This window comes from Panulirus ornatus, chromosome 11 (genome assembly GCF_036320965.1).
Source record: "Panulirus ornatus isolate Po-2019 chromosome 11, ASM3632096v1, whole genome shotgun sequence".
NCBI lineage: Eukaryota > Metazoa > Arthropoda > Malacostraca > Decapoda > Palinuridae > Panulirus > Panulirus ornatus.
Genome location: NC_092234.1, coordinates 11,496,032 through 11,514,327, shown reverse-complemented (window position 1 = coordinate 11,514,327; position 18,296 = coordinate 11,496,032). Strand labels below are relative to the sequence as shown.

The following is an 18,296-nucleotide window of genomic DNA, read 5'->3' as shown; positions in this document are numbered from 1 at the left end:
ACATTACAGTAAGGCAGGGACATATAAAGCAACCTACAGACAGACTACAGCATGACAAACATTTGCAGCAAGATATATATGCACTATGGGGTGATAGAAAAAGTAATGCAGGGACAAACTGCAAAACATAAATACATTTGTAAGAATGGCAGTGAATGTGCATATATACACATTTACTTCCTGAACTATGTACATAGCAGACCGTTACATCTACTGGAGTACTCACAGATAAGTTCAGGAATGCAAACTATATAAATGCAATGCTGATTTATAATTTCTGTATTTTTTCAAGGATAATCAAATTGCCTTTGCAACCACCTAATGTATAGTGAAGTGGTCTAAAAAGAATTTATACAGCTATTTTCTCTATCCTAATCATATGTACAAAAAAAAATCTTTTCACCTTTCTAAACCTTCAATTCATGATATCTGCTCTACTTTCTACAAAAACCAGCTTATCCCCTTGTGCATAATGGTACACTGCTTGGGTATGATCGCCAGACTAGTATACCCATGGGTTGTATCCAAGTGATACCTTTGTCCTTAGGAGATTAAAAACCTATCAGGAGTTGGTTGCCTTTAAACCCTAAAACACACAAACTCCATTCAAAAAATAAACAAACATGAGCAAACCTTGTTAATAGTAATCATCCTTTCATGAATGACTGTAATTCACTGAGACAGCTTTTAATAGTTTTCTTGCCACACCATGTATGTATAAGACACCATCTGCAAAGCATCTCTGTCAACCCTATCACATGCTTTCCCCAGATACAAATCCTTCCTTTTCTGTAACAGTTTCTCATTCTTCAGAGAAAACATCTGATCCACACATATTCTACCACTCCTGAAACTTTATAGTTCCTCCCCAATCAGTGCATGCCACCACCATCTTAATCTCCAGTCTTCCATACAACTTACCAGGCACGTTCAAACTTTTCTTCATGTATATCAACCATTTCCCGCATTAGCGAGGTAGTGTCAAGAAGAGATGATCAGGTTTAGAGGGAAAATCCTTACTTGGCCCCCTTCTCCGTATCCTCTTTTACAAAAGTAAAACAGGAGGGTAGGATTTCCAGTCCCTTGCTCCCTCCCCTTTTCATTGCCATCTATGACATGCAGGGAATATGTGGGAAGAATTCTCTCTCCCCTTTCCCCAGGGATGAGAGAGAACAACAAACTTATATCTCTGTAATTTGAACACTTACCTCTGTTGTCCTTGCCTTTACACATTGGCTCAATGCATGCAATCTGCCAGTCCTCAAGCACCTTACCAAGCTCCAGACATACACTAACTAACCAACTAACAACATAGTCACACCTTTCATGAAATTCAACTGCAGTACCATCTACTCCAGTTGCCTTGCCACATCTAATTTTACACAAGGCTTTCACCATCTCTCCTCTTTACACAAAGCCACTTGCCATGACTCATTTTGCATACCTCCATGTCCAAAACACTTTACATCTCCCAACATATCACCCGAGAAAAGTCCTTCAAAATACTGTCTCCATCTCCCCTTTAACTCATCTCTGCCCGTTACCATTTCCCCCTGTACCCCCTTCATTTTTCTCCTTGTATTATTAGCCTCCTTCCATAAAATTTTCTTTTTCTCCCTGAAATTTTCTGTTAGCATGGATAAAACATCAGGGTTAATTCTAAAGAGCCCACAGCTTCAGGGATGAGAAAACAAATTAAGTGTTGGAAAAGGAACTCTTCATTGATTCAAATGTTTTCTTTACTTCATGAAGTTAAAACAAAAAAGAAACTCATTCAGAATAGTTTCAATTTTACTGGGACAGATTTTTGGAGATAACAACAAAACTACAATATATCATGTTTATTTGTATCATTACTATTTTGGTCATCTATAACCATTTCTGAGGTGTAAATCACTGAGTTTCCTCCACCAGAATATACTTGATTTTCTTCCCTTTCTTCTGTTGAAGGGTTGACTACTGATGGCAGATGATCACTATATCCCAAGATTGGGTACTTTGGATCATACCCAAGTTTTCTTGAAGCTGCTGCAACCTGGTACCAATCCTGATTGTTTGTTTCAGTTAACTTGTCTCCTTGTGCTATCTTCTCAGACTCTGTGGAATCCTCATCTGCTACCACTCGTGTCATGCTAAGCACATCTCCTTCTTTAGTTCGATAAACTCCAGTAAAGTTCTGCAGAAAAATATTCAATATTCAAAAGAATTATCATCAAAGAGTGAACATATTTAGGTTCAGTTTAGCACTATATAACATCTCCTCTTAGAAGGTCAACCACAAATTATTATACACTTCATTGGTATACAAGTATAAAACTGAAAAATGAACCTACCTAGGTGTGCTAGTCCAGTACCATCTGCTAGTTATATGCACCTGTGTTTATCTTCAATATAACAGTGAGGACAAGGACACAAGTACAAAGAACATGATTTACTTCCAAAAACTCCAGTACAAAATTTAACTTAAGGAATTAAATATATATTCAACTCAATACATTTCATCAACACTGAATACAATATCATCAGATGGAGGCACTGGACTAGTTTACAGTAAATTTCTTTTCAATATATGTGTGGGATAGAGCACATTGGAACAATGTGGTATGCAAGGGGTGACGTGCTGTCAGAGCTGAACCAGAGCACAGGAAGTACTTAGGGTAAATCATGAAATGAGCTGTGGGAATTGGTTGTGAATGAGGGCTCTGGTTTCCAAGTATCAATATATGACAGCTAGAGGATGAATGTAAGCACATAAAGTCATTCTTTGTCTGTTCCTGGCATTACATTGCTAACCTAGTAAATGGTGAACAAGACATATACCATATGTACTCATAATTATGCCAAGACTAGTTTCTAAGAAAGTCTTGTTGGACCTGGGACATTACGAGAAGCTCCTGCTGCACATGTCTGTGCTACTTCCAGTAGCAAGGAAATGTGATAGTGATATTTCTTTGACGAGACTGTACTCCCAATGATTCAGCCTTGCCAAAGATGACTTTTCACATGAGGTGTAACCTCTTGCAGGCAGAGCCTGGTATCACCTATACATCACGTGTTTGTATATATGTTTGTACTTATGTTTGTATATACATATATATTTTTTCATTTACTATTAAACATGATTGCCACTTCCCGCACCAGCAAGTTAGCGCCAGGAAACACGAGGAATGGCCTCATCCACTCATATACACATACATATACGTAAATACCCCTATACATACATATATACATCAGTCACAGGGTGGGGGAGGGGGAGAAGGTTCTAGGAGCGACAGAGAATGTGTGGAAGGAGAGAACATTATCTCTGAGAGCAAAAATGGGTATGTTTGAAGGAATAGTAGTTCCAACAATATTATATGGTTGCAAGACATGGGCAATTGATAAGGTTGCACAGAGGAGGGCGAATGCATTGGAAATGAAATGTTTAAGGATAATGTGTGGTGCGAGGTGGTTTGATTGAGTAAGTAATGAAAGGGTGAGAGAGGTTTGTGGAAATACAGACTGTGGTTGTGAGAGCAGAAGAGGGTGTGTTGAAATGGTTTGCACATATGGAGAGAATAAGAGAGGAAAATTTGAGTCAGATGTGAAGGGAACAAGGAGAAGCAGGAGACCAAATTGGAGGTGGAAGGATGGAGTGAAAAAGATTTTGAGCGATCGGGGCCTGAACATACAGGAGGGTGAGAGGCGTGCAGGGAACAGAGTGAATTGGAATGATGTGGTATACCGGGGTCGATGTGCTGTCAGTGGTCTGAACTAGGGCATGTGAAATGTCTAGGGTAAACCATGGAAAGTCTGTTGGACCTGGATGTGGATAAGGATCTGCAGTTTTGGTGCATTACACATGACAGCTGGAGACTGAGTGTGAATGAACATGGCCTTTTTTATCCGTTTTCCTGGCGCTACCTTGCAGAAGCAGGGGGTAACAATGCTGTTTCCTATGGGGTGAGGTAACGCTGAGAATGGATGAAGGCAAGCAAGTATGAATATATATATGTGTATATATGTATATGTCTGTGTATATGCATGTGTGGGTGTTTATATATATATATATATATATATATATATATATATATATATATATATATATATATATATATATATATATATATATATTTATATATATATTGCTTTGTCGCTGTCTCCCATGTTTGCGAGTTAGCGCAAGGAAACAGACGAAAGAAATGGCCCAACCCACCCCCATACACATGTATATACATACACATCCACACACGCAAATATACATACCTATACATCTCAATGTACACATATATACATACACACACAGACACATACATATATACCCATGCACACAATTCACACTGTCTGCCTTTATTCATTCCCATCGCCACCTCGCCACACATGGAATACCATTCCCCTCCCCCCTCATGTGTGCGAGGTAGCACTAGGAAAAGACAACAAAGGCCCCATTCGTTCACACTCAGTCTCTAGCTGTCATGCAATAATGCCCGAAACCACAGCTCCCTTTCCACATCCAGGCCCCACACAACTTTCCATGGTTTACCCCAGACACTTCACATGCCCTGATTCAATCCACTGACAGCACGTCAACCCCGGTATAACACATCGATCCAATTCACTCTATTCCTTGCCCGCCTTTCACCCTCCTGCATGTTCAGGCCCCGATCACTCAAAATCTTTTTCACTCCATCTTTCCACCTCCAATTTGGTCTCCCACTTCTCCTCGTTCCCTCCACCTCCGACACATATATCCTCTTGGTCAATCTTTCCTCACTCATTCTCTCCATGTGCCCAAACCATTTCAAAACACCCTCTTCTGCTCTCTCAACCACGCTCTTTTTATTTCCACACATCTCTCTTACCCTTACATTACTTACTCGATCAAACCACCTCACACCACACATTGTCCACAAACATCTCATTTCCAGCACATCCACCCTCCTGCGCACAACTCTATCCATAGCCCACGCCTCGCAACCATACAACATTGTTGGAACCACTATTCCTTCAAACATACCCATTTTTGCTTTCGGAGATAATGTTCTCGACTTCCACACATTCTTCAAGGCTCCCAGGATTTTCGCCCCCTCCCCCACCCTATGATTCACTTCCGCTTTCATGGTTCCATCCGCTGCCAGATCCACTCCCAGATATCTAAAACACTTTACTTCCTCCAGTTTTTCTCCATTCAAACTTACCTCCCAATTGACTTGACCCTCAACCCTACTGTACCTAATAACCTTGCTCTTATTCACATTTACTCTTAACTTTCTTCTTTCACACACTTTACCAAACTCTGTCACCAGCTTCTGCAGTTTCTCACATGAATCAGCCACCAGTGCTGTATCATCAGCGAACAACAACAGACTCACTTCCCAAGCTCTCTCATCCACAACAGACTTCATACTTGCCCCTCTTTCCAAAACTCTTGCATTCACCTCCCTAACAACCCCATCCATAAACAAATTAAACAAGCATGGAGACATCACACACCCCTGCCGCAAACCTACATTCACTGAGAACCAATCACTTTCCTCTCTTCCTACACATACACATGCCTTACATCCTCGATAAAAACTTTTCACTGCTTCTAACAACTTGCCACCCACACCATATATTCTTAATACCTTCCACAGAGCATCTCTATCAACTCTATCATATGCCTTCTCCAGATCCATAAATGCTACATACAAATCCATTTGCTTTTCTAAGTATTTCTCACATACATTCTTCAAAGCAAACACCTGATCCACACATCCTCTACCACTTCTGAAACCACACTGCTCTTTCCCAATCTGATGCTCTGTATATAAATATATATATATATATATATATATATATATATATATATATATATATATATATATATATATATCCCTGGGGATAGGGGAGAAAGAATACTTCCCACGTATTCCCTGCGTGTCGTAGAAGGCGACTAAAAGGGGAGGGAGCGGGGGGCTGGAAATCCTCCCCTCTTGTTTTTTTTTTTTTTTAATTTTCCAAAAGAAGGAACAGAGAAGGGAGCCAGGTGAGGATATTCCCTCTAAGGCCCAGTCCTCTGTTCTTAACGCTACCTCGCTAATGCGGGAAGTGGCGAATAGCATGAAAGAAAAAAGAAAAAGATATATATATATATATATATATATATATATATATATATATATATATATATATATATATTTTTTTTTTTATTATACTTTGTCGCTGTCTCCCGCGTTTGCGAGGTAGCGCAAGGAAACAGACGAAAGAAATGGCCCAACCCACCCCATACACATGTATATACATACGTCCACACACGCAAATATACATACCTACACAGCTTTCCATGGTTTACCCCAGACGCTTCACATGCCTTGATTCAATCCACTGACAGCACGTCAACCCCGGTATTCCACATCGCTCCAATTCACTCTATCCCTTGCCCTCCTTTCACCCTCCTGCATGTTCAGGCCCCGATCACACAAAATCTTTTTCACTCCATCTTTCCACCTCCAATTTGGTCTCCCTCTTCTCCTCGTTCCCTCCACCTCCGACACATATATCCTCTTGGTCAATCTTTCCTCACTCATTCTCTCCATGTGCCCAAACCACTTCAAAACACCCTCTTCTGCTCTCTCAACCATGCTCTTTTTATTTCCACACATCTCTCTTACCCTTACGTTACTCACTCGATCAAACCACCTCACACCACACATTGTCCTCAAACATCTCATTTCCAGCACATCCATCCTCCTGCGCACAACTCTATCCATAGCCCACGCCTCGCAACCATACAACATTGTTGGAACCACTATTCCTTCAAACATACCCATTTTTGCTTTCCGAGATAATGTTCTCGACTTCCACACATTCTTCAAGGCCCCCAGGATTTTCGCCCCCTCCCCCACCCTATGATCCACTTCCGCTTCCATGGTTCCATCCGCTGCCAGATCCACTCCCAGATATCTAAAACACTTCACTTCCTCCAGTTTTTCTCCATTCAAACTCACCTCCCAATTGACTTGACCCTCAACCCTACTGTACCTAATAACCTTGCTCTTATTCACATTTACTCTTAACTTTCTTCTTCCACACACTTTACCAAACTCAGTCACCAGCTTCTGCAGTTTCTCACATGAATCAGCCACCAGCGCTGTATCATCAGCGAACAACAGCTGACTCACTTCCCAAGCTCTCTCATCCCCAACAGACTTCATACTTGCCCCTCTTTCCAAAACTCTTGCATTTACCTCCCTAACAACCCCATCCACAAACAAATTAAACAACCATGGAGACATCACACACCCCTGCCGCAAACCTACATTCACTGAGAACCAATCACTTTCCTCTCTTCCTACACGTACACATGCCTTACATCCTCTATATACATCCTCTATATATATATATATATATATATATATATATATATATATATATATATATATATATATATATATATATATTACCCCTGGGGATAGGGGAGAAAGAATGCTTCCCACGTATTCCCTGCGTGTCGTAGAAGGCGACTAAAAGGGGAGGGAGCAGGGGGCTGGAAATCCTCCCCTCTCGTTTTTTTTCTAATTTTCCAAAAAAGGAACAGAGAAGGGGGCCAGGTGAGGATGTTCCCTCAGAGGCCCAGTCCTCTGTTCTTAACGCTACCTCGCTAATGCGGGAAATGGCGAATTGTTTAAAAGAAAAAGAAAAGAATATATAAATATATATATATATATATATCCCTGGGGACAGGGGAGAAAGAATACTTCCCACGTATTCCCTGTGTGTCGTAGAAGGCGACTAAAAGGGAAGGGAGCGGGAGGCTGGAAATCCTCCCCTCTCGTTTTTTTTTTTAATTTTCCAAAAGAGGGAACAGAGAAGGGGGCCAGGTGAGGATATTCCCTCAAAAGCCCAGTCCTCTGTTCTTAACGCTACCTCGCTGTCACGGGAAATGGCGAATAGTATAAAAAAAAATATATATATATATATATATATATGTGTGTATATGTGCGTATGTATGTGTATGTGTGTGTATGTGTACATGTATATATATATGTATATTATCCCTGGGGATAGGGGTGAAAGAATACTTCCCACGTATTCCTCGCGTGTCGTAGAAAGCGACTAGAGGGGACGGGAGCGGGGGGCCAGAAATCCTCCCCTCCTTGTATTAACTTTCTAAAATGGGAAACAGAAGAAGGAGTCACGCGGGGAGTGCTCATCCTCCTCGAAGGCTCAGAGTCGGGTGCCTAAATGTGTGTGGATGTAACCAAGATGTGAAAAAAGGAGAGATAGGTAGTATGTTTGAGGAAAGGAACCTGGATGTTTTGGCTCTGAGTGAAACAAAACTCAAGGGTAAAGGGGAAGAGTGGTTTGGGAATGTCTGGGGAGTAAAGTCAGGGGTTAGTGAGAGGACAAGAGCAAGGGAAGGAGTAGCAATACTCCTGAAACAGGAGTTGTGGGAGTATGTGATAGAGTGTAAGAAAGTAAATTCTCGATTAATATGGGTAAAACTGAAAGTTGATGGAGAGAGGTGGGTGATTATTGGTGCATATGCACCTGGGCATGAGAAGAAAGATCAAGAGAGGCAAGTGTTTTGGGAGCAGCTGAATGAGTGTGTTAGTGGTTTTGATGCACAAGACCGGGTTATAGTGATGGGTGATTTGAATGCAAAGGTGAGTAATGTGGCAGTTGAGGGAATAATTGGTATACATGGGGTGTTCAGTGTTGTAAATGGAAATGGTGAAGAGCTTGTAGATTTATGTGCTGAAAAAGGACTGATGATTGGGAATACCTGGTTTAAAAAGCGAGATATACATAAGTATACTTATGTAAGTAGGAGAGATGGCCAGAGAGCGTTATTGGATTACGTGTTAATTGACAGGCGTGCGAAAGAGAGACTTTTGGATGTTAATGTGCTGAGAGGTGCAACTGGAGGGATGTCTGATCATTATCTTGTGGAGGCTAAGGTGAAGATTTGTATGGGTTTTCAGAAAAGAAGAGTGAATGTTGGGGTGAAGAGGGTGGTGAGAGTAAGTGAGCTTGAGAAGGAGACCTGTGTGAGGAAGTACCAGGAGAGACTGAGTACAGAATGGAAAAAGGTGAGAACAATGGAAGTAAGGGGAATGGGGGAGGAATGGGATGTATTTAGGGAATCAGTGATGGATTGCGCAAAAGATGCTTGTGGCATGAGAAGAGTGGGAGGTGGGTTGATTAGAAAGGGTAGTGAGTGGTGGGATGAAGAAGTAAGAGTATTAGTGAAAGAGAAGAGAGAGGCATTTGGACGATTTTTGCAGGGAAAAAATGCAATTGAGTGGGAGATGTATAAAAGAAAGAGACAGGAGGTCAAGAGAAAGGTGCAAGAGGTGAAAAAAAGGGCAAATGAGAGTTGGTGTGAGAGAGAGTATCATTAAATTTTAGGGAGAATAAAAAGATGTTCTGGAAGGAGGTAAATAAAGTGCGTAAGACAAGGGAGCAAATGGGAACTTCAGTGAAGGGCGCAAATGGGGAGGTGATAACAAGTAGTGGTGATGTGAGAAGGAGATGGAGTGAGTATTTTGAAGGTTTGTTGAATGTGTTTGATGATAGAGTGGCAGATATAGGGTGTTTTGGTCGAGGTGGTGTGCAAAGTGAGAGGGTTAGGGAAAATGATTTGGTAAACAGAGAAGAGGTAGTGAAAGCTTTGCGGAAGATGAAAGCCGGCAAGGCAGCAGGTTTGGATGGTATTGCAGTGGAATTTATTAAAAAAGGGGGTGACTGTATTATTGACTGGTTGGTAAGGTTATTTAATGTATGTATGACTCATGGTGAGGTGCCTGAGGATTGGCGGAATGCGTGCATAGTGCCATTGTATAAAGGCAAAGGGGATAAGAGTGAGTGCTCAAATTACAGAGGTATAAGTTTGTTGAGTATTCCTGGTAAATTATATGGGAGGGTATTGATTGAGAGGGTGAAGGCATGTACAGTGCATCAGATTGGGGAAGAGCAGTGTGGTTTCAGAAGTGGTAGAGGATGTGTGGATCAGGTGTTTGCTTTGAAGAATGTATGTGAGAAATACTTAGAAAAGCAAATGGATTTGTATGTAGCATTTATGGATCTGGAGAAGGCATATGATAGAGTTGATAGAGATGCTCTGTGGAAGGTATTAAGAATATATGGTGTGGGAGGCAAGTTGTTAGAAGCAGTGAAAAGTTTTTATTGAGGATGTAAGGCATGTGTACGTGTAGGAAGAGAGGAAAGTGATTGGTTCTCAGTGAATGTAGGTTTGCGGCATGGGTGTGTGATGTCTCCATGGTTGTTTAATTTGTTTATGGATGGGGTTGTTAGGGAGGTGAATGCAAGAGTTTTGGTAAGAGGGGCAAGTATGAAGTCTGTTGGGGATGAGAGAGCTTGGGAAGTGAGTCAGTTGTTGTTCACTGATGATACAGCGCTGGTGGCTGATTCATGTGAGAAACTGCAGAAGCTGGTGACTGAGTTTGGTAAAGTGTGTGAAAGAAGAAAGTTAAGAGTAAATGTGCATAAGAGCAAGGTTATTTGGTACAGTAGGGTTGAGGGTCAAGTCAATTGGGAGGTAAGTTTGAATGGAGAAAAACTGGAGGAAGTAAAGTGTTTTAGATATCTGGGAGTGGATCTGGCAGCGGATGGAACCATGGAAGCGGAAGTGGATCATAGGGTGGGGGAGGGGGCGAAAATTCTGGGAGCCTTGAAGAATGTGTGGAAGTCGAGAGCATTATCTCGGAAAGCAAAAATGGGTATGTTTGAAGGAATAGTGGATCCAACAATGTTGTATGGTTGCGAGGAGTGGGCTATGGATAGAGTTGTGCGCAGGAGGATGGATGTGCTGGAAATGAGATGTTTGAGGACAATGTGTGGTTTGAGGTGGTTTGATCGAGTAAGTAACGTAAGGGTAAGAGAGATGTGTGGAAATAAAAAGAGCGTGGTTGAGAAAGCAGAAGAGGGTGTTTTGAAATGGTTTGGGCACATGGATAGAATGAGTGAGGAAAGATTGACCAAGAGTATGTATGTGTCGGAGGTGGAGGGAACGAGGAGAAGTGGGAGACCAAATTGGAGGTGGAAAGATGGAGTGAAAAAGATATTGTGTGATCAGGGCCTGAACATGCAGGAGGGTGAAAGGAGGGCAAGGAATAGAGTGAATTGGATCAATGTGGTATACCGGGGTTGACTTGCTGTCAGTGGGTTGAATCAGGGCATGTGAAGCGTCTGGGGTAAATCATGGAAAGCTGTGTAGGTATGTATATTTGCGTGTGTGGACATATGTATTTACATGTGTATGGGGGTGGGTTGGGCCATTTCTTTCGTCTGTTTCCTTGCGCTACCTCACAAACGCGGGAGACAGCGACAAAGCAAAAAAAAAAAATAATAATGATAATAATAATAATAATAATAATAATAATAATAATAATAATAATAATAATAATAATTATAATAATAATAATAAATATATATATCAATCATCTATGGGGATTAAGGAGAAAGAATACTACCCATGTATTCCCTGTGAGTCACAGAAGGTGATTAAAAAGGGTGGGAGCAGAGGGGCTGGAAATCTTCCACTCATTTTACTTTCCATTAGAAGAAGCAGAAAGGGGGCCAAATGAGGATTTTTCTTTCTCAGGTTCAGTCATATGTTCTCAGCACTACCTTTTTAATGCAGAAAATGGTGAATATGCATGAAAAAATTACATTTATTCGCAATTTCCCCAGTTCCAATTTCAGAGAGTCCTGGTGTGACACACGACCTTTCTAAAGGCTTCAGTGGCCCAAGCTGAGCTCCTTCCAGTAACAGGAAAGGAGTCTGCATTTGCCTTTGTACAGTGGCACTAAACATGCATTTTGCTAATCCTTAGGTATTTCACCATGATCCTTACATACACTGTAAATCCTAACTAAGCAGTCAACAATGCAGTTATACACTTTCTTAAGAAATTCAAAAGTGATTTCATTTGTTTATGGAGGGGATGGTGAGGGAGGTAAATGCAAGGATCTCAGAGAGAGGGAGCAGGTATGGGGCCAAGGAAGTAAGTTATTGTTTGCTGATGACACAGCACAAGAGGCAAATTCAAGGAAGAAACTGTACAAGTTGGCGTCTGAGTTTGGGAGAGTGTCTGAGAGGAGGAAGTTGAAAGTAAATGTGAATATAAGCAAAGTTGGTAGATTTAACAGCATAGGGAACAGGTCACTTAGGGGTGAGTATGAATGGAGAAAACTTTAAGGATGTAGAGTGTTTTGAATATCTCAAAGTAGCCATGGCAGCTAATGGAATCATGGAATCACAGGTGAGACACAGAGTGGGTTAGGGGGCAAAGGTTCTGGGAGCACTAAGGAATGTGTGGAGAGAGAATGCTATTAGGGGGACAAAAGTGGACATGTTTGAAGGTATAGTAGTCCCATTATTGATGTATAGATGCAAGGCATGGGAAATAGATGAGAGTGTATGAAAGAGAGAGGATGCTTTGGAAATGAAGTCCTTGAGGATAATAAATGATATGAGGAGGGTTAATTATGTATGTAATAAAAGGGTAAGAGAGAGGTATGGTAATGAGGAGTATGGTAGAAAGAGCTGAAGAGGGCATGCTGAAATGGCTTGGACATATGGAGAGAATAAATGAGGAGGGATTGACAAAAAGAGAAGACCAAATTGGATATGAAAGGATGGAGTGAAAAAGATTTTGAATGCTTGGGGCCTAAACATGCAGGAGGTTCATGTGAAAGGCATGCATGGGATATAGTGAATCAGAACATTGAAGTAGACAAGGGGAGATGTGCTGTCTATGCATTGAGCCAGGGAATATAAAGCAGCTGGGGTAAACCACAGAATGGTCTGTGGGTCCTGGTTGTGGATAGGGATCTAAGGTTTTGGTGCATTACACATGACAGGAATAGAATGGATGTAAGCAAATAAGGCTATCCCCTTAGGGGAGTTCTTGAAGGAAATGGGCAACAGAAACAGACAGACAGAAGCATTTTTCTTTGTTCCTGGCACAACCTTGCTAAAGCAAGAAACAGTGACCAAGTATGAAAGAGAAGCAAGAGTAAGAATAAATACTGACAATTGGAATATAAAAGAACATGAAAAAAATAAAAAATGAAAAAAAAAAGTACTTACTTCCTTCCTTCCCCAGGAGTTCTTTTATCCTTATGAGGTTCCTGTAGCTCTCAGGAAGCTGGCCATGTCCACCAGTCAAGACCACAGGACATAAAGTGTTGTGATGTTGCAATTGCATCTATGTGCAGAGTGCACAGCACAGCAACTGTGTTGTTAGTGCTTAGTGTCTTCTTGGTGTTTGTTGCACCATGGGCATGAAGAGGTCTTAGGGTATGTTGAAACAGCATTTGTAGTGTTGTAGTGATGCATAATGTCCTGAGCACAAGTGGGAGAGTTTGGCTCAAGTTTGTGTAGGAAGTGTGGTTTCTGATGGGTGTATGTCAAGTGGGATGGAATTTACAACATAGTTGGGAGATCGGCTCTTTAATTCTTGTTGGGTTATTTCAGTATGCATGTGTTTTGTTAGTGTTATATTTGTTGGGGTAAGATAAGTTCAAGATTTTTACTTCTACATGATGGTTAGTTATTAGCTATGAAGTGGTTTGGGTGAGAGGAGTCTTATGCTGTTGCATTAAAGTGGGTGCCAAGCATGTTGAGGTGGTTCTTTGTTTCACAGTGAAGGTATTGAGTGTTTGTGGTTGCCAGGTAGCCAATGGCTGTTCCGAGTGCATTATTTTGCTTAGTTTACAGCTTTGTTATAATTGCTTTTGAGAGTTTAGAAGATAATTACATAGTTTAAAGTGGAGAGGATATCTTTGCTTGTAAGAATGTTGAGGGATTCTTTTTCTTGTCCAAATCTATTGAGGGATTCTTCTTCTTGTCCCAATCTATTGCGAGTTAGAGTTCTCAAGGCATTTAATTTCATGTTGCTATTATGTTTATGTTATAGGTATGGGGAGTGAATGCCATGTTTGTCACATGTGATACCTTGAATGGTTGGCATTTTCTTCAGCAGGAAAGACTGTCCATTCAGTATGACTGGAGGGTGTGAGCTGGATTCTTGCATATCTGGGATTAAAAGAGTGATTGAAGACATCTGTGGAGATGCTGGTATTCTGTTCTGGGTGAGCCATTGTTCCATTCTTCAATGTTGCTACTGTGGTATTAGGGTGCTGTGATGTCATAGTGAGGTGTTCTGCAAATGGCAAGATATTTACATTCAACTTTGCCTTACGTAATGGGGGGGGGAGGACTGCTTCTTGGGGAGCTCTTTTGTAAGTTTTAGTGTTTTACAGGTGAAGCCATTGTAAGTGATTCTAGCATGGTGGCCAGCTTTGAAATTAGCCAAACACTTTTTTTAATTGTTGTGGAGGGTTGTGTCATGTATTTTTTTGTGTAAGGACATGTCAGGGACAGCATCCAATGCTCATTTATGTCTATAGCCTCTAGTATTGTGAAGGAGATGGACTGTGGTTGGGTGAATCCAGCTAGGATATATTGTGTTGTACGAGTTCAGTGTGCTATGTGGAAGTAGTGTGTTTGGGTCTGAAGCCTGTTGTGTAGATGAAGATGGGATGTTTTGTTTGATTCTGTTTTGTTTCATTTTTTTGACAGAGTTTGGATAATGAGGATAGAAAGAGTTATTCAGCATTAGGATGAGGGAGAGTTGGGTGGTTTGGGGCATTTTAGGACTAGTACAACGTTTGCTGAAAACCTTGTCCACCTCCCCATACATCTTTGAAAGCGGTCATACTTACATTTTAGTACTTGGTCATCTCTCCTTTGGCCTTAAATGTATAATCAGTAACAGACATCTGGGCATGGAATTGGCAAGGTTCCTGAAGTATTCTAGGTCTATGTTTTGGGTTCATAAGGTCTTGATCTGAATGAGGTGATGCATTGATGAGGTGTTATAGGAATCAGTTGCTTGATCATGCTTTATGAGTGCCCTGTGTGCCTAGAAATCTCACATGTACTCGCATTTTCTGGTCTTCATGCAAAAATATGAGCTTTCCTTACACAGGTTACAGCCAACTATATTAAAGCACAGGTGAAAGAAATATAGCACCCAGATGTAAAATTCCCGAAGTGAAGAGGGAGCCAGAAAGAGTAAAGAGTATCCTTCCCTCAAGATAGGCTGATGAACACTGAGGTGTGTTGGTGGTGCTTACACCGTTAGAAACTCTAGTCTCAGTGACCAGGTATACGATGATTTCACCCTGAGAGCTTCAAATGCTTGTATCCATAATAAACCTTTGTTGTGTATTTCCCATGAAAATATTTGGAGGGTGGACAATTTTTTTTCTTTTGCAGACACTGTACTATGTTGGATAGTTTCTAGATGTTGGGAATTTTTTCGAGTTGCTAGAAGTAGCTGGAGATATCTGTATGTGCTTGGACTACAAGTGGGCCATACTGTTTTATGTGCAAGTTTGATATGTTGTCAGGGCCTGTAGCAAGAGAGTTCTTTAAGGCTTTAATTGCATTGCTTGCATCTGCAGGAGTGAAAGCTCAGAGGGCAGCTGTTTCTAAATGGATTTTCTTTTTTTTCATGACTCTCCTGTCTGGGGAAGAGGTAGAAGTAAGGCTGGTTTTTGAGAAGTGTTTCATGAGTATGCTTGTGTGCTCTCTGAGATGGGTTTTCACTTGAATGGGTCAGGAATGCTTCAAGAGTGGGGCTGGACTCGTGTAATGCAAGTGGATTTTCTTTAATGTGTGCCAGATGTGGTTGCAATGGATCATGTGATTATGTTGAGACGGAAACGTCTTTTCAGTTTATTCTTTAGTGATAAGGTTATTGATAGTGTTGTTCAGAGGTTGCATTTCTTTCCTGATTTCTACTGCTAAAGAGTGGTTGTGTCTGAGTTAATTTCTTTGCTTTAGGGAGTGTAAAGTGTGTTGAAATTTAAGTTGCATTTCTTTTTGTGCCCTGGTTGATGATAATTAAGTGTGAGATGTGCACAACCTAGTAATGAGAAATAATCTACATTGAAATTCTGGAGATTTGTATCTATGTACTGCAAGCTGGCCAGTCTGCTTTCCTGAAACTTATCTATTTTTCTTTTACTATGTGTGCTAAATGGAGTGTTATCTGGATGGGCAAGTGTTTAGAGGAAAGTTCATGAAGTGTGCTCCAGTTTGTCCTTCTCTGTAGATCAGAATGTGAAGTCTGATGAGGTCAGTTGCTGTGTGGTGGGTTGGAAGTCTGGTTGGATGGGTTGAGGATACTGAGAGGTGAATATTAAGCCAGGCAGAGTAGTGGAATTTGAAATCTCCAAACAGATGGGTGTTGAGCATGCTTTTACATGGGTTTACAGGGGAAATACAGATAACAGGAGGTCTGATTGGCCCACAACTGGGTTGTCTGGGGGAAAAAATTAACCTGACAAGAAAATGTAATTTTGTTCTGCAACTGGGGTATATATATATAGGAGTTCATTTTGAGAGTGAAGGTATGTAGAAGATGATTATGTTGTAGTTAATATTGGAAGTATTATTATCATGGACTATTTTTTTAGGGTGTCACCATTTCTATGAGCTATGAGTGGTTTTGTGGAATCAATGTTGGAGAGGGGTATGGCTTGATGGACAAGTGTCATAAGTCCTCTTCCTTTTACTTACTGTCTGTCATTTCTTACAGTTGTGTAGTTGTAGAAAGGTGGAAGGGTAGACCTATGTGTGATTCTGGTTTCTCAGATGAGGGCTATCAGGATGATTTTAGAGTATTTCTCTTTTAAATGCCACCGAGCTGCAGTATGTTTAGTTTGCCACTAGGGCTCTGTAGATTGATTTGTTTGTTGGGCGTTTGTTCTGTAGGTGATGGGATTTGTAATGGGGTTAGGGAGGATTGCTGTATTTCCAAAGTTTAGAGTTTACACAGGAATACCCTGTTGAACACTCAAGAAGCATTCTTGGAAAAAGAACTTTCAACAAGGTCACTGTAACATATTTGAAATGACAGCATTATTTCTTACCTATGAATATTTCCAGTTTCACCTCAAAAGTTAAACTTTTTCTCATTGCTTTTAGTGTATTCCCAGCACAATCACTTGCAAATCTTTTTCAATTCCTTCTTCACAAATGTTTTTAAAAAGATAAATAAAGCAAATGAAAGTTTGACCATTAAGCATATGTTTTAAGTGAAGAAGCCCTAGAAAGTAAGCCTGATTTGTCCACAGACCTCTACATACACTGCTCATCATTTGCTGAGCAGAAAGTCAAAGCAACCAGTTACAGTGAACTCTTGCTTATCCAAGACCCACATTACCAGAAAACCCAAAACAATGGCACCATTAAATTTTTCCCCATACATATGGAGTGAAAAAGATTTTGAGTGCTTGAGGCCTGAAAATGCACTTGGGTGAAAGGCCTGCAAGGGATAGAATGAACTGGAGTGATGTGGTATTGATGAGGTGATTTTTTTGTCAAATTGAATCAAGGAACATGAAGCAGCCAGAAGGTACCACAGAAAGATTGTGGGGGCCTGGTTGTTGATAAGGGGCTGTGGTTTTAGTGCAATACATATGCCAGCTAGAAAACGGATGTGAACAAATGAGGGCTTTTCGACATTTGTTTCTTGCGCTACCTTAATAAAACAAGAAATGCTGAGCAGGTATGAAGGAAAGATAATACCGGTTAAAACCTGAAACAACAGCACCTTTCAATCCCCATACTATCTAGATAAAAACCAGAAACAAAAGCACCATTCAATTTTCCCCTCATTTATCTGTAAAAGGATGTCCAATTTCATGTAATTCTTAATATCAATAGATAATCATAGAGCAAACACTTCCTACAAAATCCCATCAAAGGACTGCAGCAGGATGATGTTCCTTACCTTTCCCTCCGAACCTGCTGTAACAGAATAATAATTAGGATACATTCTACATTCTTCCCCCAACCCATTCTTCCCTCTAATAAATACATCACAAATATATCATTCATATATGAATTACTTGAAAACTCTTGGAATTGTGGTAAAACGCTGGAATTATTTCCTGGGAATGTACTCCACTTCCATTATGTCATAACATATTTCTAAGGTGTCGTTTGCTTTGTTTAAAGAAGTTTTACACATAAAACTTTTCAGTAATGCACCCAATATGATAAATGAGGAGACCCTGTACATTTTACTGTTAGGCAATAACTGGTTTTTCTCGTTTTAAATACAGTATATCTATCATTTTTCTTTACTTTCCAAGAAGGGAATGGGCTTTAAGTTAGTTGAAGAGTCTAAAGGAGAATCACTTGCTCAAGAATGAACAGAGTAAGATGATGATGAAAAGTTCACCTGTTATGTTGGCTCTTTTGCTGTGGAGGTAATGGGTATCTGAGATAT

At 40.6% G+C, this 18,296-nt stretch overlaps 1 protein-coding gene across 3 annotated transcripts in view; it reads right to left on the bottom strand.

Annotated features, from left to right (window-relative positions):
* Positions 1-1,779: 1,779 nt before the first annotated feature.
* Positions 1,780-18,296, bottom strand: part of LOC139751277 (uncharacterized) — a 137,626-nt gene continuing 121,109 nt past the window's right edge. For all 3 annotated transcript variants that reach the window (XM_071666588.1, XM_071666589.1, XM_071666590.1), the window contains one exon: positions 1,780-2,176. In XM_071666588.1, coding sequence (XP_071522689.1) covers positions 1,826-2,176 — 351 coding nt within the window. In that variant the 3' untranslated portion in view covers positions 1,780-1,825. The remainder of the gene's footprint in view (positions 2,177-18,296) is intronic.